Source organism: Lemur catta, chromosome 5 (assembly GCF_020740605.2).
Source record: "Lemur catta isolate mLemCat1 chromosome 5, mLemCat1.pri, whole genome shotgun sequence".
Lineage (NCBI taxonomy): Eukaryota > Metazoa > Chordata > Mammalia > Primates > Lemuridae > Lemur > Lemur catta.
The window spans coordinates 109,271,081-109,290,527 of NC_059132.1; the positions used below are offsets into that span (position 1 = coordinate 109,271,081).

Consider the following 19,447-nt stretch of genomic DNA (forward strand, 5'->3'; position numbering starts at 1 on the left):
TATTTTTTATAATTGGATAGGTGACTTTAAAAAATTGCTATACATAGGCAAACAGGTAAAAATAAACTATGTTTCCTTCCTACAGATATGTTAAGATCTGAGTATTCTAAGCATGTGTAACAGAATTCTAACACTCTAGCACATACATACTCAACTATGGTTTATAATATTTTAGCTATTAAGTGTATCTTGTAAACAATAAAATCAAGTAATTCTTTCAAATGTGCAGTGTTTAGATTTAGAAATAATTACAAGTAATGAAAAAACTCATGGATTAAAATACAATATTTTATTTTTTCTCACCTAAAAAACAAGCAACCCAGAATTAAGATATACATAAACTTCTCAAATTTACCCTAATAAAATTTTGAATATTTATACAATTTCTACAGAAACATACAGTGTATCAAAATCTGCATAAATCAAATTTATAAAATGTGTAGAAATGCATAGTGATATTATCAACTTACAAAGCAAGGATATGGGAATTATTTCCAAAGCAGCCTACCGTAGAAAATAGTCATTATGGCAGCAGCTTCTGATGTTTTTTGTTTGGTAAGGTTTCTGATTTCAATATATAGAATCATATTCATAGAGTATCTTAATGAATTGCACAAAATACCCATTTAAAATTTACATGCACAGTTCATTGCCACCTTTCTTAGGCCTATGCATAGTTAACAAGGTTATAATCTACTCAACTTGCAAAATGGAGCCTACTTGCAAACACAAGTAAAGTATCAATTCTCTTAGTTTCTTTTTTATGGTTGATTTGTTTTGCAAGTACATAAGCATATAAATGTATTCCTTTTAAACATCTTTAGAGATGAAAGTTAAAATGGTTGATCACAGATCAGTAGCAAAATACAAATTGACAATTCAAAATTATAAATAAAACTCTGTTGAGGATGTTTAATTTTGACTCTCCAAATTTAAGAGCTAAGCTTGGAAGAAACAAATTTGCAGGCTTTTCTGTTAAATGTAAGTTTTTTCTTTTTTACGCTTTAATTAAAAACATTTCCCTCTTAAATTAAAAAAAATATATATTTCCCTCTGGCAGTAGTTTGTGAATTCCTTTCATTGTAATGACAACATGATTGCAAGATCAATAATGCTTAATTTACTTGCCATTCCCCACCTTATCACATTGTTTTATTAAGCACTCAATTTAGGCATTTTAATCTTTCGGGTGACAAAAGATATTTATTTAGAAATTAAAATCTAATTAACCATTTGTAGTATTTGGTTCTCCTATAGTAGGTACTATCTTAATAAATGTTTAAATCCAAATAAATCTTTTCACTGGAAAAGTACTAATAAAAATATGATTCCTCAAAAGAAATTAAGAAACACTAGGGAATTAACACCCAATCTAACATTAAGTATTTAAACATTTGCTAATGAACTATATTCCTAAATAGTCTTTTTTTTTAAATTTTAAAAACATGCAGGGAATTTCATTTGGATGAAGATAAAAATGAAACATCAATTCACTCTTGGATTCATAGGTTGCACAGCTTAGGTTATAATGCACAGGAATTTTATAAGGCTTAATCTAATAAGGGCTTGGAAATTCTTCAGTCAGAATGAACCTTTGACATGTTTATAGTGGTGTTTTGTTGTTTTTTGTTACTCCCCTTTCAAGTTTCAAAATTGAGAATTATTTATAGTTTTCTATAGTGACAGATACTGAAGAAAAGTAAATCCCAAATGTTAGTGGACAGTTTCTCTAGTTAGAAGACTCCTTTGCAATCCTAGGTGTTGGCATGAACAGAGGGCACTGGGAATGCCAGCAGGTAAGGAAGATAATGCCACACAACTTCAAACTCTCTGGAATAACTTGGGATGTTCCATATTATTTCTTTTTTAAGCTAAATAACATTCAACTTCATAGCAAAGGGCAGCACATAAATTCATTTCTGAGTAGTAAAAGTATTCCCCATACAGGTGACAATTCCATCATTACCATCCTATAAATTTCATCAAAAGCTCTTGAAATATATACTGAGAAATGAAAGAGGCACTAAATGTGTTGAAATTCACCTTTCAAAAAAGCAGCATGACTGTGAAGGAAGGCCACCTTGGCTAATAACCTGTGGCAGTGCTTCAAAAAGATGTAAAATTAAATAAAGACACAACAGGTTGATAATTACCAATTCATATATGAAAGTCCGGTTACTCCAACCTTTCTTCAAGTGTGTTTAAAAAAAAAAAAAAAATCAAACTGCCTTTCAGACCCCTGAGTGTAATCCCAAAGAAGACAACATGCTTTTAACTCTATTCTAATAAAACAGAGCTAAAGGCACAGATTACCAACATCATCTAAAAACAAAACAAAAAAGATGTAAACATCTACAAAGTTTAAGGTAAAAGCAGTTTTGTAAACAGTAACTGCAGATGATAATGTTATTGTAAAATCACAGTTTATCAATGTCCTTCAAACTGATCAGGAGGTTCTGGGTTTGGAGCTGTACAGAGTTAATAATAATAGTTGCAGCAGGTTTCAGGCGGTTTTCAGTCCTGTATAAATTTACTTGTCAGTAGGTAGGTTATTGGTTTCTTTTATTCTTTCTAAACACTATGAATGTTATTCATTTCCCACTTTTGAGTCATTTTATTGGAGTCACAATTGGAGATGAATACTTGATGTAGGACCTCTGAGCGATCTAAGCACTTTCCTGAAGGAATGTGAGTAAATTTGTGCAGGTTCTGGAAAACACAGTAAGGAAAAAGAAGTTTTAAAATTTGGACTCTTGATATCACTGACATTAAAAGAAGTTGTTACCTGACTTTCCAAAGAAGACAATTCAAACAAATGGATAAGCTTATACCAACCATACCTCAGACTTTGCATTTCTGGTGATTGTCAGTCTTCTAAGTAGTCCTAAGTTCTTTTATTAAGTCACAATATACTGCTGGTACCTCAAATTCAATGTATACAAACCTAAATTCATTATCTTCTCCTCCAAACATACTTCTCTGGTTCCTATCTTGGCTAATGACCATAACCAGTTGTCCAGTCCTCAGGAAATATCGTACTTTCCCTCATTCGTTCATATTACAGCAGCCACTGAAGAGTGATATTTGCAACGTCTCTGGTTTATATCCCTTCTCATCCCCACTGCAGATGCGCTAGGTTAGCTCTCAGCGTGTGTTGTAGGTTTCTTCAGTTATAGTTCAGGGCTTCTCAAAGTGTGGTCCTCATTGGGTCTGTAAGGCTGAAACTATTTTCATAATAATACAGAGACCCCATTTGCCCTTTTTACTATTTATTTTGATATTCATACTGATGGTGCAAAACCAATGGTAAAGAAAACTGCTGGGGCCTTAGCATGAATCGAGCAGTGACACCAAACTATGCTAGTACCTGTAGCTGGATTCTTCACTGCCACACACAGTTAAAAAAGAAAATGCCAGTCTCACCTAAGGATGTCCTTGATGAAGTGGCAACACTTATTAATTTTATTTAGTCTTGACCTTTGAGTATACTTTTTAAAATATTCTATGAGGTGGAATGGGAAATATGTGTAAAGTACTTCCACATAATGAAGTGCAATGCTTGAGGATACCATACATTGCTACCACTTAGTAAGTTGTGCAGAACCAAAGAATAATTGCCACAGTGATCTGAAAAGGCTATTCCATTACCCCTTTCTTTTCCAACCACATATTTGAGTGAAGCTGGATTTTCTCATATACATCAACTAAAACAATATACTGCATCAGAATGAAGGCAGAAACAGTATGAGAATCTGACTGTCTTCTATATTAAATCAGACATTAAAGGGATTTGTAAAAACATAGAATAATGCCATTCTCACTATGTTTATGGAAAAATATTGTTATTTTTCATTAAAAATGTTATTTAGATTAAAATGTGATAGGATTATTATTGTTACTTTTGCATGAATTAATATATAAAAATTTAACAAACTTCCCAGCTTTAACTTCTAATTCTGGAAATATTGTTAGTGATAACCTACGTAAACAAAAGCTGTTTGGGCAAGTTTCATTAATTTTTAAGAGTATAAAGGGAATCCAGAGGCCAGAAAGTTTGAAAACTGCTGCTTAAGCTGATCTCCTGGCTTCATCAGTCTATACTTTACATGTTTTCAAAATTATTTTCCTAAAAGTACCCATTGTTTTTGATCACCACCTTCCTCAAATAATGTCAATCGCTCTCCAAAACTTACAAAATGAAGTTCAATTTCTTTCCTATGGAACACAAATCAGTGATACCGGATTAAATGTGATTCTTAGAATTGCCTATGCATTTTGGTGCCATGCCTTTGTTCATCCAGTTTTCTTATTTATCATCCAAGGAAAGCTTTTTTATATTTTAGGACCTAGTGCAATGAAATAATTCCTCCTATTTTCCTTTTTGCTGTCCTATGGAATCTTGTTTATTTTTATTTTTGCATCTTTGTTTTCTCTGTCATTGTACTATAGTGCACTTGAACCTATTTTTTTGAAACGCCACACAGTGCACCACATCACTGGGCTTCAGCGCACATTTAGGAATGTCTAATACATAAATGTATATTCAGTCTTGTGTTCTCTAAAATATCTAAAATATGTTCTTTCCATTTTTTATCCATTACTTCTGCTGCTGCTTCTTCTTTTTTAAAGACTGGGTCTTGCTGGGCTCAAGTGATCCTCCTGCCTCAGCCTCCCAAGTAGCTGGGATTATGGGCATGTGCCACCACGCTCAGCTTTTATCCATTAGTTTCTGGTCTGCTAACCTTTTACTAATTTACTAATACTGTTATCACTGACCCCTACATTTATTGCTATTATTCATTATTCTTTGTGAAAATAAATGTTCTATTCTTTAGAGTTTATATTAATCTTCTCCTTCCTAACTTGTTACAGGAAAAAAAAATCAGCAGTTGATAACATGCTTACCACTTCATGGTAATTATCCACGAGTGACGATAGCAGGGAATATTAAGCTGGGTCGTAACAGTACTTCAAAGCAAACAAGTGCTTGCCTCACTCATGGAAAATGGTAACAAATACTAGGTGAGTAAACAACATTGAGAGTTGCCATGTTCTTTCGATTTGAGGCAGCTTTCCCAACGTATTGTTTCATAAAAATTTGATTTATTTTAGCCAAATTTAGGCTATGAAAACTATGCATAAATCCATTGTAATCCTCAACTTGCCACAGAGCTGTAAATACAGCTGAAACAGAAAAACCGTCCCAGCATGGTCAAGTGAATAACTAAATTTGACCTTTAAAGCAAGAAACTGGCTACATGTATCCTGTTGTATTCAGCAACCAACAATGATAAAGAAGTTATGAAAGGCTTCCTTTCGAAGTTTTATTAGTCTCTATCGCCACCTGCTGGACGACAAGAAATATTAACCAAATATATTTTACTTTAATGAATGTTTCACTTAAATTTTAAAAATCAGATTTTGATACAAGAACGATGGGGATGACTGCCTCACAGAACACCAGTTTTTCTGTGCTACTGAAATTGCAGTGGGTCTTCATAGACATATTTGTGAACTCATTACATGACAGTATTGTACCGCAGAACAAAAGTGATGCTTCATTATGGAACAGAGTCATTCAGTGCTCGGAAAAACCTATACAAATGACTAAATGAGAGGAAAATTCAAGCCAATGTGAATGCAAGTTTTAAGATTTACTCTTCTAAATTCTACATGCTAGGTGTTACTGAAAATGAAATAGCATATAATATTAATTCAGGCGTTAAAATGTAGAATACCTTGAAGTACTGCCATTCCTTAAATCCATTTAGATTACAGTGTGTAATCATAACTTTTGATCCATCAGTCCCCTTTGTCAAACACTGGTCATACTGCATGAGTTGATTTGCTTCATTGATTCTGAAAAGCTACAAAAAAAAGGAAGGCGGGAGGAAGTGAGGAAGTGAGTTAACTCCTATAATTAAACTGGATGACTAACTTATTTTTCTATAATTTTTCTGTGTGGAACTATCAGTCCACAGATAGGACTTATATTTATTTTGATGTTAGTGAAGACCTCTATTAAATGATTATGTTCTTTAGCCTCTAAGATACAGAATGGGTCATTAACACATACTTTTATGTACCAACAAGGTGAGAAAATGAAAAGCAGAAACAGACCTGATAATGTTTCACAATCTAAATAATATTTGCAAAAATTATTGTTAGGGAGCTAGGCTTAATAGTTATGGTAGTGACAAATATATACTCCCACCAGAATATATTTCAATTTCTTCTATTAGGTAGACATCATTTCTAGATTCTGATTGCTTATGTGAAAACCAATGCTGCTATTGTATCCATCATTTAAGTGAATGTTTTAACACTGTCAATTTTTCAGAGAATGTTTTACTTTATCAAAACAAACTTACCAAATTGAAAACCAAACTAAACCCTGTGATCAATAAACCTGGCAGCTTTCAACACAGACCAATTTAAACAGAAAAGTAAGGTGACAGGAAGGTGATTTACCTGATTCCCTCCCATCCTGTGGCAGGGTCCTAGTTCAACAAAGCCTCCATTTGTTCTCCCCATGCTATCGATGCAGTAAGCAGTTTCAAAGCCTCTGATCTAAAAAAAAGAAAAGAAAAGAAAAAAAAAGAACAAAGAAGCAAAAAGCAGGCAACGGTTTAATATTTAATAAACTCTAACATAAGAGTAGAAGTTTCATGTTAAATACTGCAGTTCACAGGGAAAATCTGGGTATGTACAGTGCCAGGTTATGACTGTATTGCCAGTCTTTAAGTAGTTTCGAGCATACTTTCTGAGAAGTTTTTAGTCATCTTTGAAATTATTTATGGTCTTGAAGTCAACATTAGAATGGGCTCATTCCAACTAAGGGCACTGGCCTATAAATTTCCATAAAATACCACAGAAGAAAAAATAGAATGATATGATTTCAGAATCGTGATAATTCATGTCAGTGAGAAGTGAATAAAGTGCAGCTACCTAACCACAGAAATAACTGACACTGGTTCTAGCTGTCGAGGGCAGGGAAGTGGCAGGTGCTGGAGGAGGGAGGGGACGTGGGACAGGCCAGAAAGCCACATGTGCACAGGCTGGGCAGGCAGCTGTGGTTGTCTAGTGGAGGGTGGTGGATGCTACCAGATGGGTTTTACCAAAATGTTTCCCCAAGAATTCTCCTTCACTCACACATTTCCACCTCTCTCTGCCTTCTCCCAAACTCAGACTCCGAACACATACACTTTGAGATGTGAAAATCTGCTGGTACTTACTTCTCCCCATTCCACATTTTTGGGTGGCAAAGGGTAGTGTGATGGGATATCATAAGCTATTTCTTCCATGAACCACTTGAAGCTTTTGCAGTTGTGATCTTCTCGAAATTTTTTCAGCTCCGATATATCCCCGTATGGTAATGCCTTTGATTCAGGACGACTGGCGTAGAAGTAGTCTTTGTATTCATCCCACCAGACCTCGACAACTCTAACATAATTCTGTGAAAAAGGAAATTAATGGCATTATGAAAAATATGAATAAATGTAACTCCATAAACAGCCTATGTTAGGCGCATGACTTATGAGCAATGTATAACAAACTCATTGCAAAAGGAGCTGGCCTTTAATTAAACAACAAATGCAAGTGAGCTAATGACTCGAATATGTTACCTGCCAAGGAGAAAAATGTGACGTATGCTCAACTAAACAGTATGAACACAGACTTTGATATTCCTGAACTGGAAGGTCATATATGCTAAGATAATATATTCTATTCTGCTAATAGAAGAAGAAACTGAACCCCAGAGAGGGTTTGTAAGAGCCTGGCTGGACACTGGTGCTGCTTCTCCTAGAACAATCTCTTTCTATTAGAACCACACTACTGGTATCTCTAGGGGAAAAAAAATCTCATTTCTGAAACCATGAAAAACAATAGCTCTGTTTAATAAAACACATTTTTGCAGGTGACTTTGTTGATCTTGTTACAAATAGATATATGTGATTACATCAATGTATACTTACTTGCTATAGTTGGGATGTGGCTTGTCCTGACCAAAATCATGTTAAAATTTGCTCCCCAATGTGGCAGTGCTGGCAGGTGGCACCTGGTGGGAGGTTTCTGGGTCATGGGGGCAGATCCCTCATGAATAGATTAATGCCCTCCTGTGGGGATAAGGAGGTGAGTTCTTCCCCTCACAGGATTGGGTTCATTCTCATGAGAATGGGTTGTTAAAAAGAGCCTGGGTTCCTTGATTTCTCTCCCTGACTTCCTCTCTTGGCATGTGATCTCTTGCTCATACTCACTCCCCTTCTACTTTCTGCCAAGCGTTGCAGCAGCTTGAGGCCTCACCAGGTAGGGCTGCTCAATCTTGAATTTTCCAACCACCAGAAGTGTGAGCCAACGAAACCTCTTTTCTTTATAAATGACCTAGCCTCAGGTGTTCTGTTGTAGCAACACTAAATGGACTAAAACAGTACTCAATCCAGTCCCTTGATCTTCTACATCACGCATCAGCAAAGTTTCTCTGTAAAGGGCCAGATGGTAAGTATCTTTGGCTTCTTGGGCCAGAAAGTCTCTGCGGCAACTATTCAACTCTGCTGCTGTAGTGAGAAGGCAGCTATAGACAATATGCAAACAGATGAGTGTGGCGATGCTCCAAAACAACTTTACTAAAAATGGCTGGATTTGGCCTGTTGGCCACGGTTTCTGACCCCTGTTTTACAGATGGAGCAGGAATACCTAGCATACAGATTAAGGTTTTCCTAGGCTACAAGATAACTATCAAAGGATGAACATGCCCTCAGATGTATATTGTTGCAAAAGTCCAAGGGTTCAAATAGAAGATTTTTTTAAGTAGCAGCGTCCCAAAAGAACACATGATATTGCTGCTAAGTATTCTGAATCCTTGCAAATCCATACAAAATTAGACACAGGCCACGTCCTCTAGACACTAACAAACCTGAAGAGTCGTGTGGACACACGTAAGATCATGGCACCAAAAGGAAGGAGCAATGAATGGTTCGGAGGGAGAGGGCTGGGGTGGCACTGTGCTGCTCAGTACGGAGGGAGTGGCAAACGAGGTGGGAATGGTATTCGGGGAGAAGAGAAAAGCAGATGAAGTGTGGCGAGTCATAGAGCACTTGCAGTCCTGCAGGCAGTTTGTAATAACTGGAATGCAGGATTCACTGAGAGAAAACTTGCCTCAGTTTCTTCATTTTAAGATGAGAATAATTAGAGCCCTTACCTCATAGTGTGTTGCAAAAATTAAGGAGTTAATCTATATACAGCATTTAGATTTGTGCCTGTTACATACTAAGCACTCGATAAGCGTTAGCTATTATTAATGTAATTTAAGAACTGTGAATTTTATCCTTGAGGTAACAGCCATGAAGAAGCTTCAAGCAATAGCTGACATTAGAGTGAATCTGCAGGTGAGTGACACTGGTGGTGCGTGGAGGGTGGACTGACAGTGCGCACGGGGACAACGGCATGGACGCAAGAGCCACTGTGAGGGCCTGGTGAACGGGCGGGTGAGGGAACAACCCTAACATGCCCCCTAAAGTTTCATTCCTGAGCAAACACAGAATACAGGGAAAGGAATCGCTTTTGAGGAAAAGTTAAAGTTCAGCTTTGACTGTGTTGCATGAAACACTAAGGGACATCCAAGAGGATAATTCTAGAAGGCAACTGGCTATAGAGGCCTGGGGCTGAGAGGAGACATATGGGCTGGATAAACAGATCCAGCCCCTGGCACCCTGGTGGCTCAAGTGGATGGTGTTGAACTGGAGAAAACAAAACACTGGTAGGCACTCATTAAGTGTATGCTAATTTCACATTTATTGAGAAGTTTTTATGGCATCTAACATTTTTGGAGTTAATTTTTAGAGTGCATAAATATTTCCCTCTCAGCTCTTTTCCTTTTCCCTGCAGGACAGAACTTGAATCAAGTTGGCTGTTCAACAGTTCTTTGTGACCGTGGGTCCAACTCCAAGGGAGTTTCCTGCAATGCCAGCCACGCCTGATGCTGACATAGTGCTGCCTTTGTCCATCACAGACATTCAAATCTCATCTCCTGCCGTAGCTGCGCCTCCATGTGGCCAATTAGAAAGATGTGTTGGTTCCTAAAGCCTTCCTGTCTCTACTTCCGTTATCCATTTCCCTTTTGTGAACTGTCCTAAGTTGCATCTGCAGCCAATAATAAACTTCCTTCTGCTTTTAAGGGCTCCAGAAAATGAGGGGCATCAGAGTCACACACCTCTTAGAATTTGCAAAAGCTGCCCAACGAAAAGGAACTTCCCAGTTGCTTTGCCAGGGATAGAGGCCTTCATCCTCCAAGGAGTGGGATGTTTGGCCTTCTGTAAGAAGCTTCCTTGGTTTGTTCCAGAAATAAATGTCAGCCCTGAGAGTGACTAGTCTGCAAAGAAATGCTGAAGAACTGGGTGACCCGGCCACGCTGGACCATCGCCAGATCAGTATCTGCTTCTAACACTGCCCTCCTGGCCAAACACGGCTGCGCTACATTCTGTTTCAGGAACCAGGAAGAGAGAGCCACAATGCAGAGAATGGTGGGAATCAGTAGAAGGAACTAGAATTATGATTTATTTTCTAACAATTGTCAGTGGGAAAGAAACCGGGGGGACGCTCATCCCACTGAAGCAGAGTCCTGTGCAGTGTAAGTTAAACTTGCATTTTATTTATAAGTAGAATTTTTTTTAATTTAAAAAGTTTTCTAAAAACTAATATTTTTGTCTATAGGTCCATGATTTTTGATAAAATACAGATTATCACTCCTAATTCTACAACTACGGTATAGGTCGGAGGTAAGATTTTAATTAAATAATCATAGTGAAATAGTTATTAAAACAATTTGGATGTCCCAATAAAAAGTGTCATAGTGGAAATTTCCTCTATTTTATGTGAGAGAGATGGAGAATTTGGAGACAATGCAATAAAAGAAAGGATATTCACATTAATTTATAAATCTTTGAGGGACAAGAGATATTAATCTTTTATACACACTGTTCAAAAATTTGACTTTGTTTACAACACAAACTCCTACTATGATTACCTTAATTTTTAAAAACTAAATAAACATTTTATTTGTGTAAAAAACAGAAGCTGGTATTTCCTTTTAACTACTTCCCAGCACAGGTGTCAGTCCTTTTTGAATTTATTCAAGATACATTCATGAAGAACATTCAATATAGGAAACTTAGTAGGAATGGGGTGCAATGGGAGGTGAGGTCCCCAAGACGGCAGAGTAGGAGACAGCAGCCTTCATTCCCCCGACAGAAAACCCCAACTGCAGACAGCTGTTCACAAACCAAAATAGCCCAGAGAGAGCTCCGGGGCCCATTAAAGAATCTGCAGCAACAAAGTGGAGTGAAAGAAACATGCACACAGCAAGGGTCGCTGGCGAGATCTGCCTGCTGGAGACACCAGGACACGGCTAGGAATGGAAAAGAAAGGCAGGCGCTACCAGTATCGCCACGCAGGGGGAACCACCACCGTTTCCAGAGGCTGCTCCACAGGGGACATCGGCATCTCTTCCACTGGAGCAGCAACAGCCATTCCCCTGTGGAACCCCAGAGAGGGGGAGGCAGCTGCACACCTCTGCACCACCCAAGAAGCAGGTGCTCTTGAGCCAATTTAGGAAAGGATCTGCACATCTCCCACGCCCCAGCGAGTCCTGACCCTGAAGCCGTGGCCACTCTGCTAGTGCCACACTGCAGACCTGGGCTCTGTGGCTGCAATGGTTCCGCCCACATCTCAGACACTGGAGCCATCGCCCTGGTGAGCTAGTTTGCATGCTGGGCCTCAGAGTCGAGCCCTCACTGCACATGCCCCAGCTCCAGGACCAGCTCAGCCACCAAAGAGATTTAGAGCCCACCCCAACCCAGCAGCTGGTGTAATCTACATACACCTGTGCTCCCACCATTCTTGGCTCCCCAGCTACTTTACAAGCATCTGAGCCTCGAAAACTACTACCAATGTGGCAGCGAAGTACCTGTCCCCAAGCACCTGCTCAGCCACCATAGAGAGCTAGGTCCTACTCTGACCCCAGGGCTGCTCTAACTCTGAACATGCCTGTGCTCCTATTCTCAGGTACCCTGGCTTTCCAGAAGCATCTGGCACCTTACATGCTGTTACCAATGTGGCAGCAGGGTGCCCATACCCCAGCTACCAGGGCTATTAGCACCTCAGATCCTAGAGCCACAGTCCCTCCACTTGTGCTCATGCTTCGGGCCTCAGCAACATGGCCACTCCACAGGCCCACGTGTGGGACATCGGTGCCACCACCACTGCAAGTGAGCCAACAAGTCAGACTCAGTGCAAAGGTGGATCCCCGCAGCCAAAACTCTCCTAGTGAGAGAAAAATAGATATGGTTGACCTTGACAACCATATCAACTGAATACCCCAATATTCTTCACAGCCACTATGGACATCCACAGCTTTAGTCATACAGGATTCCTGCAATCTTTGTCAGCACTGACCTCAGCAAGCACAGCTACACAAAGAATGCACAGCTGGCATCTTCACTGGTGCCAGAACTACTGCACTCCACCCACCAAGTGCCTCACACCACCCCCCACGTAGGGGAAAGTCTTTCCACACCAAAACTACAAGTCTGCAAGAAATGACTCGTCCACCAAATACACAGACATCAACATAAGGCAACAAGAAACATGACAAACCAAGAAGATATAACACCACTAAAAGAACACGATAATCTCCCAGTAGCACACCACCCCCCATTGAGATATATGAACTGCCTAACAATTCAAAATACTTGTTTTAAGGAAGCTCAGTGAACTTTGATAAAATACAGAGAAACAACTGAATGAAATCAGAAAAACAATAAACAACCAAAATGAGAAATTTACAAGAGAGATTGAAATTATTTTTTAAAAAAATCAGACAAATTCTGGAGCTGAAAAAAACAATGAATGAAATAAAAAATGCAACACAGGTATTAACAGCAAAATTGACTAAGCAGAAGAAAGAATCTGTGAACTTGAAGACAGATTATTTGAAAACATACAGGCAGAGGACAATAAAATAAAAAGGAATATAAAAAGCTTAAAGAATTTATGGGACAGCATCAGAAAAGCAAATATTTAAGACATAGGAATCCAATAAAGAAATGTGAGAGACAAAGGTGGGAAAATCTCATTTAAATTATAGCAGAAAACTTTCCAAATCTGGGGAAAGATATAAATATCCAGGTACAGGAAGGTCAAAGGTCTCCAATCAGATTTAATCCAAAGACTACACCAAGACATATTATAATCAAACTGTCAAAAATCAGAGACAAAAGGAAGATACTAAAAGCAGCAAGAGAAAAGCTAGCAGCAGATTTCTCAGCAGAAACCTTATAGGCCAGGAGACAGTAGGATGATATATTTAAAGTGCTGAAGAAAAGAAACTGCCAACCAAGATACTGTTCCCAGCAAAGCTGTCCTTCAGAATGAAGAAGATATAAAGACTCATAGACAAACAAAAGCTGAAGGAGTTCATCACTACTAGATCTGTTCTACAAGAAGTGCTAATGCAAGTTCTTCAAACTGAAAGAAAAGGATGCTAATTAGTAACATAAAAACATATGAAAGTATAAAACTCACTAGTAAAAATAAGTACACAGTCAAATTCAGAATACTCTAATACTATAATGGTGGTGTATAAATCACATATCTTTAGTATAAAGGTTAAAGACAAAACCATTAAAATAATAATAGCTACAATAATTTGTTAAGTGATATCCAACATAAAAAGATAGAAATTGTGAATTCAAAAACATAAAATGTTTTGGGAGTGTGAAATAAAATTGTAGTGTTTTTGTACACAATCAAAGTTAAGTTGTTATCAACTTAAAATAGCCTGTTATAAGATGTTTTATGTAGGCACCAAGGTAACCACAAAGCAGAAACATACAGTAGATACACAAATGATAAAAAGGAAGGAATCAAAGCATACCATTAGAGAAAAATCACCTAACCACAAATGAAGACAGCAAGAAAGGAAGAAAGAATCTACAAAACAACCAAAAACAATTAACAAATGGCATTATTAATCCTTACCTATCAATAATTACATTGAATGTAAATGGATTGAATTCCCCAATCAAAACACATAAAGTGGCTGAATGGATAAAAAGAAATAAACAAGACCCAACTATCTGCTGCCTACAATCGATTCACTTTATTTTTAAAGATACCATAAATTGAAAGTAAAAGTATGGAAAAAGATACTCCATGCAAATGGAAGTCAAAAGAGAGCAGGAGTAGCAATCCCAAAAGCACAGGCAACAAAAGCATAAATAGACAAAAGGAATTGTATCAAACTAAAAAGCTTCTGCATAGCAAAGTAAACAATCAACAAAGAGACAATTGAGGGATAGGGAACATATTTGCAAAACATATATCTGATAAGGGGTTAATATCCAAAATATATAAGGAACTCAAACAATTCAATAGTAAGGAAACATCCTTACTATTTAAAAATAGGCCAAGGACCTGAACAGACATTCCTGAAAACATACAAATAGGCCAACAGGTACATGAAAAAATGCTCAACATCAATATTCATTGGAGAAATGAAAATTAAAACCACAAGACATTACCTTACACATGTTAGAATGGCTATTATCAAAAAGATAAAAGATAACAAGTGTTGATGTCAATGTGGAGAAATTGGAACTTTTGTACACTGTTGGTAGGAATGCAGAATGGTGCAGCTACTACGGATAACAGTATGGAGGCACCTCAAAAAATAAAAAATAGAAGTACTGTATTATCTAGAAATCCCACTAATAGGTATAGATCCAAAGGATGTGAAATCAGTATGTCGAAGAGGTGTCTGCACTCCCATGCTCATTGAAGCATTATTCACAACTGCCAAGATATGGAATTAACCTAAGCATCCATCAACAGATGAATGGGCAAAGAAAATGTGGCATATACACCAATGAAATACTTTTCAGTCACACACAAAAAAGGAAATCCTGTCATTTTCCACAACATGAATAAACCTGGAGCACATTATGTTAAGTGGAATAAGCCAGGCACAGAAAGACAGATACTGCGTGATCTCACACATGTGTGGAGTGTAAAAAAGTCGAACCCACAGAAACAAAGAATAAAATGGTAGTTGACAGAGGCTGGGGGTTGGGAGGATTAGAGAGATTTTGGTCAAAGGACATAAAACTTCAGTTGACAGGAAGAATAAAGTGAACAGATCTATTATACATCATGGTGACTATAGTTAATAACAGTATACTGTATATATGAATATTGCTAAGAGAGATTTCTAGTGTTCTCACCACAAAAAATATGTAATATAATGCATATGTTAAATAGCTTGATTTAGCCATTCAAGAATGTATACATGTATTAAAACTGCTGTAAACTATAAATATATACAATATTTACTTGTCAGTTAAAAAAATAAGTTAAAAAATGGGGTACAATGAATAATCTTAAAGAACTACATGATATTAGGCTGGGTGTGGTGGCTCATGCCTGTGAGCCCAGCATTTTGGGAGGCCAAAAAAGGAGGATCACTTGAGGCCAAGAGTTTGAGATCAGCCTGAGTGACATAGCAAGACCCCGCTGTCTCTACAAAAAATAAAAAAATTAGCCAGGCGTGGTGGCATGTGCCTGTAGTCCCAGCTACTTAGGAGGCTGAGGTAGGAGGATCACTTGAACCCCAGAATTCAAGGTTACAGTGAGCTATGATCGTGCTACTGCACTCCAGCCTGGGCCACAGAATGAGAATTTGTCTCTAAAAAAAAAAAAAAAAAGAACACGACATCTCATGAATAAGTCTCGCGTAAGCTGAAGGTGAGAACCAGCATCAAATCTGTCCATTCCCTAAGCTGACATTTAAGTGGCTACTACAGTGTGTGGTACATAAATGTTAGTTCCCTATCTTTTGCCCCTTTTTAGCTAAAAAACTCACCTTTAGAGTTGGAGAAGAACCAACAGAAACAGGTGGAGGATTTCCTTGCCAGCCCTCGAGACGGTAGATGTGTCCAACACGAGAACAAGGGACAAACAATAATTTGCCACCACACTGCCATATCTACCAAAGGAAAACACATGTTGAGGAAGTTCTTTCAAAAGAAAAAAATAAATTTGAACTGAAAAATTTTGTAAATATAAATCTATAATCTAAATTAGATGCAATGTCCACATGGAATTCACAAACTAAATGAATTCTAAAATAATGTGCTTGGTTAAAAACTTGAATAATAACAAAGAAGGCAACAGGAAATACGGTAATAAACTGTTACTAAGGGGCCTCTTCCTGCAGAGTCGTGGCCTCTAGCAACTTTTTCCCAATGCAGCCTTGCAAAGCCATGCAGATTCTTCATTTCTAGCTCATCCATCATTCCCACTGCTAAAATATTTCTTACCTGGGTGATTACTATAATAACCTCCTAACTGGCTTCTTCCCCTTCAGCTTCCCTCTGCTTAACTCTATCCTTATTTATAGCAAGAGATTATTATAGCTGAAGGGCAGCTTTGGGTCGTGTTATTCCCTTGCTGAATACCTTTGATGGTTCTCCACAGCTTATCAAATCAAGTAAAAATCTGTTAACTCAGCATTAAAGGCTCTCTTCAATATGGTCCTAACAATTCTGTCCACTTTACCTTCTTAGATGTCTTCCTTATTCACGCTGCCTGATTCTGCCAGACTGTGCTCCCTGCTGTTTCCTGAATATGTTCCTCATGTTTCTTCCTTTCTACCTTCCCCGTTCTTTTTGCTTAGAATCCCCTCCCCTCCCTTCATCTCTGCTTATTGACAGCATCCCATCTTCCTAGTTCTGCCTCAAATTCTACCTCCAGCACAAGGCCGTCTGTTAGTCACACCCACTGAATGCCATTCTGCCTTCTTGTTCAATTAGGAATTTAAGCATAATTCTAATCTCTTCTTGCTGACTGTAAGATCCTTGAGACCAGAGACTGGGTCACCCCTCTTCTGTCCCTCACAGTGCCAAGCACAGGACATTTAAGACAAGAGGTAATGAATACCTGTTTAACTCAAGCTGTGACAAAGTTCTCTCTCTCTTTTTTTTGGAATGGGGGTGGAAGTGGGGGTTGGGGTGGGGTGGAGCACAGAAGGGAGTACTGCGCAAGGACTGCCTCAGCAACAGGGGGACAGGGGAGGTGCTGCAGGAAGACAGCTCCAGTGTCAGCCTGAGGAGGCACAGTCACTGTGGGGGTCTGCTTCTGTCTTGAGTCATCCTGTCCTATAGACAAAGGGTGACTAGTCAGTGGAGAGTCAACTGTGGCCCTAAGATATGCACACTCTCCAAAGGGCGTCTAGAATAAAAGGCTCCAGTGTACAGAAAGCATGGAAGGGGGAGGGGAGTATTTTCATTTCTGAAGTTTCTTGGCCACAATTTTGAGCTGAGCCCTGTAAATATGTGGTAAGTTTGAAGCTTGAATTTTGTTGTATTTTTCCCAAAAGCCATACATTTTTGTTAAGTTATTCCTTGGAATTTGGAGAAATTTATTTTACATTTTTTTTTCAACAAGAAACCAACTTTATCTGAAAGTTACAAAAGTCAGTAACTACTTGGAAAGCTGTAACTGTTTAAACAAAATGTTACCTTGTATGAGATCTCAAAGTTTTCACCGCCCCAAATCTGGAGACCTGGATCATAGAGACCCAGTTCAAAGAAGAACTCTCGTTCAATGGCAAACAATCCCCCAGCCATAGCTGGGGACCTAAGAAAAAGAAATATGGCAATAACCATTAAAGACAAATCCCCAATATCCCTTCACCAACAGACAAGAAGCCTGTTAGAATACAGCCTAAATAATGCACAGAACAGACAAAACTGATGGACAAACATTAAGAAATTATAAAGCCTTTACAAAACAGCCTGTTCATAATTCGTTAATAAATTTACCAGTTTCCAAGTGAAACCAAATTACAGTTCATTACAAAGTAGAGCACTGTGTTATTCTGCCATTAGAGGGCGCCTTGGTTCCTTCGTTGATTTAAAAGTTAAGCCTTAGTTCTGGCTAAAATAGAATTTTCTCTTTCACCCTTAAAATTTTACATTGAGCCGTACAGCCGTGGTCTGCTAACTGCTCCTGCAATGATTTATGAGTCATTCTGGGATGAATGAAACCATACACCATAGAAGCAGTCTGTCATTTTTTAATTTTATAGCTCAGGGGCTTGCCAAATAAGGGTGTAAATCATTGTAGAACAGCCACAGTTCATTCAGAGTTTGCAAATGTAGCACAGAAATCACACAGGAGAATTAGACATGGCTGTTTACTGTGCTAGGAGGTATGAATGCAAACAGGTGCTCTGTGGGACTTCTTGAATGGATCTTAAATTGGGTACTTTTTAGGGGCAAGAGAATAAAGATTTGGTAGCTTTTTAGGGACAAGTAACTCCCACCATTGGGAGAAATGATAACAGAATAGTTTTCATCCAGCTCCCTGCCTCTCACCCCTGAGCAATTAATTATTAATGCATCGTGATTCTTAAATGTTAGGGTATGTAGACACTGTCAGGGTCCCTTCTTCATCATCACACCTAATGTTCAGTCTATCACTGAGTCCTATTACTTCCACCTTGAAAATATATCTTAAGTCTGTCCACTTCTAATTTCACTGCCTCCACCCCGGATCAAGCCAACGCTGCTCAGACTCTGCGGTGTCTCCCGAACATAAGTCCTTTATTCTATCCCACCGGGCCCAAGTCCGAGCACACAGCAGCCAGAGCAGGCTGGCATGGGCCCAGGTGAGGCCGGCCCCTCCCACTCTCCAGGCTCTTCCTGTGAGTTGTCACTGCTCTGCTCTCGCCCGGAACGCGCCAAACTCCCTTCTGTCTCAGGCCTTCACTTACACTATTCATGCTTCTGAAATGTGCTTTCTGCTTTTCTCGAAGGCTCACTCCTCACCCTTCAGGTCTCAGCCTAAGTGATGCTTTGTCAGAGGCCCTTCCTGGTCCTCCAGGCTGGGTGAGGTTTCCCTTTCCACGAGCTCGTGCACCGTGGGATTTGGGGATTTTTCTGCCTACTGCTGATCACCGCGGCTGTTTCAGAGTCATTTGTGTAGTTACCTGAGTAATTTCTGTCTGACTCATACTATTTTAAGTTCAATGACGGAACAAATCTTTTTAAATTTATCTCCAGAAAATAGTGCCTGGCAACACAGTAAGCACTCAGTAAATATTTGTTGAGTGGATAAATAATGAGTCAAGTAACATTTTCAGTAGTAAAGGACAATCATGTCAGGAGAAAGTCACTCTCTCATGCCTTTTCTTCTTAAAGTACACTACCTGACTCACTGAATAGCACCATTACGTTTTTGATGACATTTATTTAACCACCATTTAAAATTACTCCATTATAACTGTGTCTTTTTGATCTTTAAATATACTCTCATTCAATGCTGTATATATTTGAAAATGCACTTTAATGTGGAAACTAGTGAGTTTAATTAAATGGAAACCTCCCCTAAATTT

At 38.5% G+C, this 19,447-nt stretch overlaps 1 protein-coding gene across 6 annotated transcripts in view; it reads right to left on the minus strand.

Moving 5' to 3' along the window:
* Nucleotides 1-273: 273 nt before the first annotated feature.
* Nucleotides 274-19,447, minus strand: part of GALNT7 (polypeptide N-acetylgalactosaminyltransferase 7) — a 122,391-nt gene continuing 103,217 nt past the window's right edge. For all 6 annotated transcript variants that reach the window (XM_045552496.1, XM_045552495.1, XM_045552497.1 and 3 more), the window contains 6 exons: nt 17,571-17,688; nt 15,914-16,036; nt 7,236-7,454; nt 6,472-6,570; nt 5,739-5,867; nt 274-2,709 (listed from right to left, as the gene is read on the minus strand). In XM_045552496.1, coding sequence (XP_045408452.1) covers nt 2,572-2,709; nt 5,739-5,867; nt 6,472-6,570; nt 7,236-7,454; nt 15,914-16,036; nt 17,571-17,688 — 826 coding nt within the window. In that variant the 3' untranslated portion in view covers nt 274-2,571. The remainder of the gene's footprint in view (nt 2,710-5,738; nt 5,868-6,471; nt 6,571-7,235; nt 7,455-15,913; nt 16,037-17,570; nt 17,689-19,447) is intronic.